Genomic DNA, 12,874 nt, shown 5'->3' with positions numbered 1-12,874 from the left:
CTGTTGCGGTCATTCCCGGTGCCGTCGAGTCGGCTCTGACCCGGTGCACAAGAGAACAAAGCACTGCCCAGCCCTCATCCACCCTCAGCGTACCCCAAGCTGCAGCCCGTGGGGGTCGCCACCGCATCCGGCCCTCTCACTGGGGGCCTTCCTCGCTGTCCCTGTCCCTCTACCAAGCACGATGTCCTTCTCCAGGAACTGGTCTCTCCTGACAACACGTCCTACAGGGCTGAGAATACGACACCACAGATGCCAATTTGTAAGTAAGGACATCTGCAGAGCCCAAAAGAGTGACTAGACGATGTCATGGTAGACCTTCCAAATGGAGAGGAAGTGAATGACGTCTCAGCATCCACGAATGCAGCAGCAACTTGGGAAGGGTGAGAAACTCTGTCACAAAATGAACTCCGCACCGAAAAAGACACACCGTTAACAAACCATCAGGACATGTGAACGTCACAGCAGGATGCTCACACTGATCAATAACTACACGGAATATAAATGGATAAAATCACCAGTCAGGCAACATAGAGTCGAAGAATGGATAAGAAAACAGGGCCAATCAATATGTAGCCTACAAGAGACATACTTTAGACACGAATCCAAAAGTAAGTTCAAAATCAAAGTTAAAAAACGTATCAAGCAAATGGCAACCAAAAAGAGCAGGTGTGACCGACAAATTTCTGATAAAATAGACCTCAGAAAAAGCCAGTTTAAGAGCCAAGGAAAGGCATTATATAATAAAGGGTCAAGCCAATAAGAGGATGTTAATATAACCACATACCCAATATAAAGCTCCAAAATACAGGAAATCAAACTTTAAAAAAAATCATTTTATTGGGGTCTTATACAATAATCCATACATACATCCATTGCATCGAGCACATTTGTACATTTGTTGCCATCATTATTCTCAAAACATTTGCTTTCTACTTGAGCCCTTAATATCAGCTCCTCATTTTTCCCCTCCCTCCCTGCTCCCCCCTCCCTCGTGCACCCTTGATAATTTATAAATTATTATTATATTGTACTATCTTACACTGTCCGATGTCTCCCTTCACCCGCTTTTCTGTTGTTGGTCCCCCGGGGAGGAAGTTATATGTAGAATCTTGTAATCGCTTCCCCCTTTCTACTTCACCTTCCCTCCACCCTCCTGGTATCGCCACTCGCACCAATGGTCCTGAAGCGCTCATCTGTCCTGGATTCCCTGTGTTTCCAGTTCCTATATGTACCAGTGTACATCCTCTGGTCTAGCCAGACTTGTAAGGTAGAATTGAGATCATGATAGTTGGGGGGAGGTGGGAAGGAAGCATTGAAGAACTAGAGGAAAGTTGTATGTTTCATCGTTACTACACTGCATTCTGACTGTCTCTCTCTTCCCTGCGACCCTGCTGTAAGGGGGTGTCCAGTTGCCTACAGATGGGCTTTGGGTCTCCATTCTGCACTCACCCTCATTCAAAATCATATGATTTTTTTGGTTTGTTTTTTGATGCCTACTACCTGATCCCTTCGACACTTCGTGGTCACACAGGCTGGTGTGCTTCTTCCATGTGGGCTTTGCTGCTTCTGAGCTGGAGGGCCGCTTGTTTATCTTCAAGCCTTTAAGACCCCAGACGCTATGTCTAATGATAGAGAAAATCAAACTTTTAACAGAATTGAAAAGAGAAATAACAATTGCACAATAATACACACCCACTGTTATCAGATCGATTCTGACCCATGGCTAACTTATGGGCGAGCCTTCAGCACACTCCTTCTGATGAAGCCCAGAACAACTGGAAAGAAATCCAACCAAGGCACAGAAAAATCTGGAAAACACAACCAGCGCACTGGACTGCATAGCCGTGTACCGAGCAGCATACCTGAAAACTATACGTTAGACCACAAAGAGATGGATGGACACAGTGGCTGCAACCGCACGCTCCACCACAGGGACACTTGTCAGGATGGCGCAGGGCCGCACAGCGTTTTCAGACGGCTGAGCATAGGGTCGCTATGGGTTAGAGCCAACTAGATGGCGCTCAACCCTCACCATCATCAACATCACTACAACAACACAACATGCCTTCTTCTCCAGTGCACAGGAGACATTCTCCAGCACAGACCAGATGTTGACCCAGAAGGCAAGCCTCCATGAATTTGAAAAGACCCAAATACCACCAAGCATCCTGTCGGACCATAATGCGATAAAATTAGAAGTCAACGATAGAAAGATCGACAGGGGAAGGGGGATAAGATATACGGGAACCGAATGACATCCTGTACGGAAGTTACTGAAATGAAAATGTGAGATAGAGTAAATTGCGGAGCCAAATGAGAATCAAAGCTCTACATGTCAAAATATGTGGGGCATGGGAAGCGCAATGCTCAGAGGACACGCAGCGACATACGCACGCATCATAAAAGGGAGCGAAGAGCACAGATGGAAGCCTGAGCGCAGCGTCTCCAACAGTGATTAAAAGAGCAGCAACGACAGAAAGCTTACTGTCCGCAGGGGAAAGGAAATAGTAAACGCTCTAGCAGAAACAAAACCGAAAACAAACAACAGCAAAACAATAGAAGCAATAAGACTAGAAGTTGGTTCTTTCAAATGATTAATACAATGTGCAAGCTGCTTGCAAATTTAACATAGGAGAAAGGTCAGCAGAGGAAGCTGGGAGCGGGGGGAGGACCAGGATCACCTCCCTGGGGAGGTGGCCTTTCCTAGTTCTTACTCCCGGGAATCCTGCTCTGCCCCTTGGCCCTTTCTAGATCTCAGGACCCCTTATTCTAATCCTAGGTCTCTGCCCCAACTGTGGTCTGCTGCCGCAGCGTAGACCAGATTTATTAATAAAACATACCTCGGTCTGCCTTGGTATCATTATTGACAAAATGCCTATACTTGCCATATTAGCTAAGGAGATGTATTAATTTTAGCTGTACCAATAACCAGAACCCAACACCATCCTCGTTTTACAATTCCTGTGAGCTTCTGGATACAGCTTCAAAACTAAACCAAACCACAAAACTCTAATGCACGACAGAGCAAGCAAACCATTTCTTTAACCTTTTTTCTGTTTCAGGGATGAGACTGGGGCTACTCATCTAGAATGTTATTAGCAGAGAAGGTCCGTGGGAACAGGACAATTTAAAGAGAGAGGTTTCATAACACAATGTCTGTAATGGTTTTAGAGGGCTGTAAATAAATAATCTGGATACACAGTACATATTGCTAATTTTCTGACCTAACATTGTGCAGGAGGATTAAGCGGCTCCCTTGGTGCATTTGAAAGTTTCAATACAGTCTATTTGCTGATTCACCAAGTTTTGTTCCTTATATAAGGACTCACCAATATAACATGACAACAGTATCCATGGGAACCTAACAGGCTGTGTTTTTTAAAAATCCCTTATTAATATTCAGTTCAGCTTGATCTACAGGGCTTACTATATGTGTGAATACTAGTGCTTCCTTATACAGGATTATAAAATGAACAGTAAGTTTCTGATATCAAGTTGTAAAGGAAAACACTCTCAGATTAGGAGGTAGCCAGTTGACATATAAAATAGTCTTCGATCTGAATTTCAGAACACACTTCAACAACAGACAAAGAGGGGAAGAAAAAAACAGATGTCGAAGAAGACAACAATTACATTGGCTCAAATGAACAGAGGTAATAATTTGGAGACAGCAAATAAATAAATCAACCAATGTCCCATTTTTCTTTTAAAAACATCACTGGCAAATCCTTATGAACAATTCTAAAGCTCATCCATCAAAATGTGTTTTCAAGAAGGAGAACTTTGATCACCACGTGTTTCTTAACTCCCTTCATCTCCTGATATATCTAGCACATCTTCATCCGCAGTCTCTCCGATCTCTGGCAAGTTGCCCCAAAGCAGGACATTTACACCTGTGGGGTGTAAATGTCTGTGCACACCAAGCGCTGCCTGACTGTGAAGCTTCCAGACACCGATCTGACACAGGTCTAGACAGGGAGCTTACTAGTTGATGCGCCAAAGCAGATTCACCTGTGGCTCCACTGTAGATTCACCTATGACTCCACCTGTGTTCTCTCCCGGAAGCAGGAAGCCACTACTTCCTTGCTGCCTGCCAAGTGGGTCCCTTTGGAGATTCCCTTTAAGTTTCCATGTCCTGGTTCAAGGCAATTACCTTTGTCTGGGAAAACGGGGAGCTCTGGGAAGTGGCTGTCATTCTGGGTACCAGAGGCCGGCTGGCAAGGGAAGGGAGAGGTGCCAGGGTGAGTGTGGTGGGAGATCCCACAGACCTGGCCTGTGAGCATTTGTCAAGCGGGGGGAACCCAAAGTCTTCCTGCGGCCCCAGAGGGTCAGGCGTTGACTTCCCTGCAAGGTGCCTCCCTGGGGAATCAGCGTCCAGTACACAAGGTAAGGAAGTACTGCAAGGTGTCCCAGAGGCAGAGAGGTGACAGGACTGAGATCCAGAGAGCGTGGGGAGAAGAGCAGGAGAAACCTACGGCTTATCCCTCTCGTGGGTCACAGTGATAGTTGGCCAGATGGGAAGAACTCCCACAGTCTCCCTGTCCCACCACAGAACAGTTTGAGGAACAGCAGCCCCACGACAGGGTCCTGAGAATCCCTCTGAAAGAGCCCGGGTGGTGTAGTGGGCACCAAGGTGGGTAATAACCAAACAGCCAGCGGTTTGTTGGGAAAAAGAAGAGGTTTTCTGTTCTCGTAAAGATCGACAGCCTTGGAAACCCACGGAGGCAGTTCTACCCTGGCCTTGATGTCACCTGTCCGTGAGTGGTTGAGTGAGTCAGCGAGCGGGAGGAGGTCCTCGGAGGAATGACTAGGGTCCTGTGATCCCCACCACCCGTCTATCCGTTTGCTGTACTTAGCCAGTGAACACCGTATGGGGTGAGAACACGGCACCATATCGCGCAGGAAGACCAGCCCCTCAGATTAGAAGACATTCAAAACACAACTGTGGAGGAGTTGCCTCACGAAAGTCGAGTTGACCTACTGATCAGTAGGACTGTGAAGAAATGAAGCCTTTCAGACCCTCATCTGCTAATTGGGCACGACGCAGAGTGAGAAGTCACAACTACGGACGTCTGTTAGTAAGTATATCAAGTAGGACGAAGCAAAATTGGCCATTGTCAAACAATGACATGGAATGCTTGACGATTGAGATTCCAGCGACCAGTGATCTGAAATCACGTCGTACGTCTGACTATTTTGAATCTGACAATCATATGGTCTACTTCTCCCAGGAATGGAAAATTGTAGAGAACGACATAGCAGTCATCACTTTGAAACCAACCAACACACACACACTTAGAGATCTTATCCTAAAATAAAAGACTATCGGTGATCATTTAAAATCCTTCTATCCACAAGGAAGGATAGTTAACATTCCCTTTATTCAAATGTCTGCACCAACTATAAATGCCAATGATGAAGAAAGTAGAGTTTTTATCAACGGCTATAGTCTGAAATGGATTGAGCATGAAATCAGGATGCACTGATCAGTACTGGCAGTTGGAATATGGAAATTGAAAGAAAAAAAAAAGGGAGATGGATCAGCTGTTGGAAACATGGCCTTGGTTAGAAAACTGATGCTGGGGTGCTCATGATAGAACTCCATCAGTGATGAGAGCACCATAAAACTTCCTTGCAAGACGTTGAACTACCTTACAAGACATTGAACTACTTTGCAAAACGTGGAGCCACATCAAATAAACAAGCACAAGAAACTCCACTTAAAATTATATAATATATATATATAAAATGTAATATTGGGACCCAGGCCAACACTTACATCAAAGAAGCCACCACAAAAATGTGAGACCCTTGATAAGACTGAGCTGAGACCTGACCGACGCCCAAAAGCTAGCCGAGTCACCTAAAGCCTGGAGAAACCCGATGGGACTTGACTGGGACAGTGAGAACGTCAAAGAACTGGCCAGAATGTCCATTTAAACCCAGGTAGAGACACTGACCTTCAGAGAGCTAGGAACCAAGGAGACATCAACTCCTGCTCTCTCCAACTCTACCCCGGGTGAGTACACCGATGAGGCAATGCTGATTGGGACTATGGTGCTAATATGAAATGTGTGAGAAGTGTTGTTATTCTGCCTTTATACTCATAGTTGTTATTCTGCCCTTATGCTTATAGTTGTTTGCCCTTAGTAGTTTGAGTAATATTTTAGATTGTTTGATGTGTGTTTGCAGTGAATAAACCGAGCATTCGAAAATGTCTAAGAGCGTTAAGTAATTATTGATCGTGCCGCTCATGACAATTATACAAATCAATCATCCCTTGAAAGCACATTTCTCAACAGCACAATCAACAACCGTACAATCACACCTTGCTAGACGGATTGCATAGGAAACAGGCTGACCACAGCTGTCGAAAGAGATGACGAGGAAATCCATTGTAATCTACCCAGACAATAAGACACAAGAAAGGTCATTTAACAGGTAGGGAAGAAGGAAGTCCAAAATGGCTTTCAGAAAAGGCTTTAAAGATGTTCCAAGTAGAGAGTAGCTAAATCGAATGGTACAGTGATGGACCTAGTACTAAGAACCGACTGAGAACTGGACAGAAGATGTCAACTAGTGGCCCCAGAAGACAACTCACTGCCATCGGACTGATGCCAACTCATGGCGACCCTACAGGACAGCACAGAACTGCCCCCCGTGAGTTTCTGAGACAGGAACTCCTAACAGGAGGAGAAAGCTTTGTCTTTCTCCCCACGATCTGAGTGGTGGTTTCAAACCCCTGACCTTGTGGTTACTAGCCCAATGCACAATCATGATGCCACCAGGGCTCCCCAGGAAGACCAGGTAAAGTGTTATGTTGAAACGTACAAAGGCCTGGCGTTGGCAAACCAAGGTGAAACACTGATGTGCAATCGGCACAACTGCCCCTCGATCCACGTGCACGTTCCCCAGGGGAACAAGGAAGTTTTCGGGAATTCCCATTCTTCTCAAGGTTATCCGCAGTTGATGACGCTCCACACAGTCCAACGCCTTGGCACTGTCAGTAAGAGATGAGTAAATATCATTCTGGTATTCCCTGCCTTCAGACGGACGTCAGCAATGGTAGCTCTTGTTTCACATCCTCTTCTGAATCCGGCCTAAACTTCTGGCAGCAGTCCATTAATGCACTGCTGCAACTGTTGTTGGATGATCTTCAGCAACATTTTGCTTGGATGGGATGTTAATGATATTGTTTTTATAATTTGAGCATTCTGTGGGGTCACTTTTCTTTAGAATGGGTACAAATCTGGATCTCTTCCGGTCAGTTGGCCAAGGAGCTGTCTTCCAAATTCCTTGGCACAGGAATGCTGCCATTGTCTCATTGGTGCGGTGATTTTCGACCAATGCCCAGAGCCTTGTTTTGGGCGAATGTCTTCCATGCAGCGTGGACTTCTTCCTTCAGTGCCTCGGTTCTTGATCATACATTTTCTCTCTAAGTGTTCGAATGTTGACTGGTTCTTTTTGGTATAGTGACTCGGTATTAGCTCCATCTTTTTTCTTTTTTTGATGCTTCCTGTATAGTTCAATATTTTGCCTATAGAACATTTCAATATGGCTACGCGAGGCTTGGATATTTTTCTTTCGCCCTTTCAACTGAAGCTGTGCTGCGTGCATTCTTCCTTTCAGGTTGTCCATCTCTGGGTCTTGGTGCATTTTAGTATTTGCTTTGTCTTCTCGAACTGCTCCCTGAGATTTTCTGTTCAGCTCTTGGACTTCCTGACTTCTACCTGCCTAAACTACTCTATGATTAAGAGCAAGTGGCAGACTCTTCTGACATCTACTTCCGTTTTTCGTTCTTTCTTTCTTTCCTGTAGTTTTAGGGACGTTTTGCTTTCTTCACATCAGTTCTTGATGCCCTTCCACAGCTCATCAGACCCTCTGTCATTCGTTCAATGCATCAAGTCTGTACCTGACACAGTCTGTACATTCAGGTGGGATAGACAGAAGGCTGTATTTTGGCGCTTCTGGTTTTGTTTTCATTTTCTTACATGTGAGCAATTGATGGTTTACTCCCCAGGTGGCCCCTGGCCTGGTTTTAGTGGCTGATATTGGGCTTCTCCGTGGTGTCCTCTCACAGATGCAGTTGATTTGCTCTGCGTGGGTTCCGACGGGAGGAGTCCGCGTGGAAAGTGCGCAGTCACCTTTTGCTGTTGTTGCAAAGGCACTTGCAATGAAGAAGTCATGGGTCTTGCAAAATTCTGTCACGTGATCAGCACATTTGTTGCTCTCATTGAATCCAACTTCTGCTCTTGCCTCTTTGTTTTAATGTTTCCCATTCCAGTAGTCAATGGTTAGGAATATATCTTGACTGCATGTTTGATCGATTGCAGACTGAAGTGAAATGACCTTCTAGGTAAGAGTAAAGCCACTGTGCCTTTGGGCTTCTGCAACGGTATATCTGTGCCAAAGCAGACAGCCTTATGTTCCTCCTGTGCAGTTATCAGTCCATCACTCCACCCCCAGACCACTGGGCACGTAAAGTGGTGACACAATTGTGGCTTATCTTTGAGACAGAAGGAAAGAAGGTGTAGCGACCAAGATGTCAAAGGAACGGAAAAAGGCTGTGTTATGTTCCTGCTTCTGTGGTAACAAATTACCACTCACTTGTTGCTAAGACAATACAATTTATTGTATCTTATAGCTTTGGAGAGAAGAAATCCAATATGGCAGTCATCATCTCTTGAAACCACTGCTTCTTCACTCTATCAATTTTGCACTTGAAAATCAGAGGGATGAGTTGAGTCAGAGACCTGCATGTGGTAAGGGCTCAGATGGATGCCTGGTAGACTCCCAGGCAGTGCCCACAGGCCAAGGTCATGTTTAGCCCTCTCCATTCAGGAAGCTTTTGGAGAGCTGGTGTCATATGCAAAGGCTTGACGTGGATGCCTGGGGACATGCAGATGGGTCTGGACTCTCTGAGTCCTGCATCGGGGCCTCCCTGCAAAGGTGCGTATGCCTGTCCTCCACCGCTGACCGCTTCTGTTCCTTTCCAGTGCAGTCAGGGCCTGCCTCCTAAGTGGACACATACGGGCCAGAATGCACCTTGTCCAATATGAGACAATTACCTGCTAGGAGTGTGTGTGTGTATGTGTGTGTGTGTAGAGGGGGCTTTCTATCAGTGCCTGGGAACAGCAACATCATCCCAGAAACGTAATCTACGGATTGTCATAGCATCACACGTGATTGTTCAGAAGCAAAGACCGAGTTAGGCAGGAGCCTTTCCAGTCACCCTGTGAGTCACAGACATGCTGTCAGGAGCCTTAACCCTAGACTTGGGGAGGTGTGGCACTGCCTACTCAGGAGGGTGGTAGGCTCAATCGCACCGGATATATTAGACTCTCAAGACGTTGAAGACCATCTTGAGAAGGGGTGAGAAGCAGTGAGCAAGAAGAAACACAGAAGGCAGATTCTAGAACTGAAGACTATGGAGCAAGAAGGAGCCCCACGACCCAGGTACTCACCCTTCTTGGCTGGACACTCTGCTCCTGCCTCCTCAAAGGTTCCCTAAAGGGCATCCACCTCCTTTCATTGGGGTCTTCAGCTAGCTCCTGGGGGGGGTCTCACCCTCTGCTCTCCTTCCTTCATGACCCTGTCCTGGTCCAGCCATGGACCTCCCTGTGGCGCCCCATCAGTATCTCCTACCCGATCCCTGGCTCCTGGGCTGGACTCGGCGAGGTCATCTTCCATGCCACCTTCCTCCTCTGCTGTCCTGCTCTGGCGTCTGCTTTGGACAGTCCTTGAGCTGGAGGCTACGTTTTGAGCTCTATGATTTTTTTTTTGTTGCCCCACATGGACTGCCCCACAGTGGCTGCACTGATGAACTCTGACTGAACAACAATTGTGAGGCTGGCACGGGGCCCGGGGGTGTCTCTTTCTGTGGGGGTCAGAGTCAACGAACAGCAACATGCTTGCTTTACACCGAGTCCTATACTTTGTTCTCCGCAGCGACTCCCTCTGCCCCAGCCTTCTCTTGGGTTGGGGGTTTGCATCGAGAATGACAAGACCTGGATAAACACCTAAGTTGGCTCCCCCTGTATGGAGGAGGGTGGAGCTAGCGCAGAGTCCCAAGACAGAACCAGATCAGCTGCCCTGGCTTCTGGGCAGAACCCAGATCAGGAGTCCCTTCCTGCACCCAGAGTCCAGAAGGAAGGCCAGCGGGCGTGAGCTGCTCTCAGCTCTCTGGACTGACGACACCGGTTGCGTGCAGTGCGTGAGGACAAGCCCTGCCCAGTGTGTCAGGTCAAAGGGACGCAGGAAGCTCTGGATCCGAGCATGGGTGGATGGCCAGACATGCCTCCAAGCCGTGTGACCTCAAGCAAGTGACTGCCCCACTCTGTGCTCAGCACCGAGCTCCGAGGGCTGGCGGAGGATTCAAGGGATGAACACAGCTCACAAACCTTTGCCTGAGTCTTTAAAAACTCACCTTGACCGTACTGTCCAAAGGCTGCCTCCCTAACAGGTGATCTTTCTCCTGAGTCATCTGAGCACATCCACGTCGTGAGGCAGGGCACGTGGAAAGTTTGCTGGCTTTTGGCTTTGTCTAGGAAGCAGTCGCCTTCCGTTTGAGAAATGTTTCGGCATGTCGAGTAGGGGGTCCAAGAATGTTTCCTCCTGATCAGGGAAGATTGGATGCCTGCAGCCAACTTCCCTGGAGCATCATCTCCAGCAGAGGGTGAGCGGCCCCATCATCAAGCCACGCCTTGGAAGGAGCCATGCAGGCACAAAGACTCTGTGGAGGTGGCGTGTCTGTGGGTCTTTCATGGAGGTCCCCTGCAGATGCAGGGGCAATGCATCATCCTGGGGAGGGGTGACGATGGCCATCAGGTTCAAGAGGACTGAGGGGTCACTTCTGGTCCTCAGGGGGGTGACACTGTGCTCCAACCGCAGCACAGATCAGGACAGCGTGTGGTCACCCGCCTGGTGGCCACCAGCAAAGGAAGCATGCATTTCTGAAGCTGGTCCAGTAGGTGGGGCTTAGTGACGATGACCATGGTCGCCAAGGATACTTGGTGAGCTCTCTGTACTTTCCTTTTTCCTTCATCCCGACGGTGGCCTCCAGATCGCTGATATCACCAAGGGACTTCCTATTTCAGTACGAAAACCTGCAATTTGCAGACGGACGAAATATGACCTACCTGTGTTACTGTGTAGAGGAGAAGAACGGCGACACCCCCATGCTGCTCCACATCGATGTCCTTCAGAACGAGGTGGCAGGTAGGATGGAGAAGGCAGGTCACTGCGGTTCAGGTCTGCTCTCTCCGACTGGTCTCCCTGAAGGCGGGCTCGACAGGGCTCTATCGCTCCATCCCAGGTCCCTCTTCACCCACACAGGAACAAATGAAGATTGCTTGCTGGCCAGAGAGGGTTCTGGGGGCTGAGCAGGGATTTTCATCTGGTCTGTGCTGTCATCCAGCCTACCACCCCTTCTCTCGCTCCTTCACCCTCAGGGAGCCATGTGGAAATTCTTTTCCTGTCCTTCATGCGGAGGTTCCTAGCCTCCATCGATCAGAGTCTGCAAGAGGCCAGAGAGTCCCAGGTCACCTGGTATATTTCCTGGAGTCCTTGTGCTGACTGTGCCAACACAGTGGCCACGTTTCTGAGAGAACGCAACAATGTGCACCTGAGGCTCTTTGCAAGTCGCCTGTATTATCGTGATGTCCCAGAATATCAGCAGGGGCTGAGGGCCCTGAAGGAGGCTGGAGCCCAAGTTGAGATCATGTCTTCCTTGGGTAGGCTGGCTCCCTTGACTGTTGGTGGGGACACCCAGGCCAGCCCCAGGGGGGCACGATTCTGACCAGAAGGGCTGCTGGGAGGTTACGGAGCGGTCCTGTTAAGACTGTCCGTCGCATTCTAAGAACGTTTCCTGAGTCAAGTGGGAAAGGCCGTTTCAGGGAAGCAGAAGGTGCTAGGGGAGGCGGCTCTGATGTGGGGTGACTTCTGCCTGGAGAAACGTGTGCTGCCTCCCCTGTACTGGACGCCACCTGTCTCCTCTTCCATGCAGAGTTTTCGGACTGCTGGGACCATTTTGTGGACCACCAGGGAGAATGCTTTGAGCCCTGGGAAGAAATGGATGAAAATGTGGAAATCTTTTCCCAGAAACTTCAAGACATCCTAGAGACGAGATGAAAGCTTCGCCCCTCAGCCATCGCTCTTTCCATCCTCACTGGCTCTTTCCATCCTTTCTGAGAGACCGTCTGGTCCACTCTCCTTTCTCTCTAAATGCTGCCTGCACTCTCTCCTCCCTCTCCCTGTCCACTCATTCACCTTTGCTCACGGAGGCGCTCCAATGCCCCCTCCTCTCCCTCCCTTGCATCCTCCCCATCCCCCTCCTCCCTGTGGCCCCTTTGCTTCTCGGCATTGGTTCACAGGGTTTCATCTTCCTCCTTAGCCTGTACCTCCCTCTCCTGCCTCTTGCCTTCCCTCCTCTCTCTCAGGCTGCCTCTTCTCTCTTCTTCCCTTCCCTTCCTGTCCCGTCCCTTTCCTTCCCATCTCTTCCCTTCCCTTCCCTTTGGGTCACACGCTAACGATTCAACTTGATTGATCTGTGTCTTTCTGCCCCACCATTGATCCAGGACTGAAGATCCTCCATCTACTTGCAAAGATGTCCCTCTGTAAAATATGTGAGGTAGTTGATTGTGCCAACCTCGCCGATAAACACAGGCGGGGTTAATTGAAGGGCAGAGGGATAAATGGCTCAATGAGTCGAGCCTGTCTAGTTCTCGGGTCTCTTGCTCTGTGATGGTCGCACCAGGGTGCAGCTGCCTTAGCAGTTCCCTGCTTCAGCTTGCAAGACTGACTTCCTGCAAGACATCCCCAAGGAGAAGCCGCATGGACCTACCCTGATGCAACCCTGGGTGCTGAAGCAGCCGTG

At 48.5% G+C, this 12,874-nt stretch overlaps 1 protein-coding gene across 1 annotated transcript; it reads left to right on the top strand.

The window, feature by feature from the left end:
- Nucleotides 1–10,986: 10,986 nt before the first annotated feature.
- LOC101648131 (single-stranded DNA cytosine deaminase-like) lies at nt 10,987–12,129 on the top strand. The gene is made up of 4 exons (XM_045290936.1): nt 10,987–11,012; nt 11,081–11,217; nt 11,451–11,732; nt 12,005–12,129. The coding sequence occupies exons 1-4, from the start codon at nt 10,987–10,989 to the stop codon at nt 12,127–12,129; spliced, it is 570 nt and encodes a 189-aa protein (XP_045146871.1).
- Nucleotides 12,130–12,874: the final 745 nt, after the last annotated feature.

Source organism: Echinops telfairi, unplaced genomic scaffold (genome assembly GCF_000313985.2).
Source record: "Echinops telfairi isolate 266 unplaced genomic scaffold, ASM31398v2 ScPeMD7_2;HRSCAF=8, whole genome shotgun sequence".
Classification (NCBI taxonomy): domain Eukaryota; kingdom Metazoa; phylum Chordata; class Mammalia; order Afrosoricida; family Tenrecidae; genus Echinops; species Echinops telfairi.
This window is presented reverse-complemented; position numbering and strand designations above follow the sequence as displayed.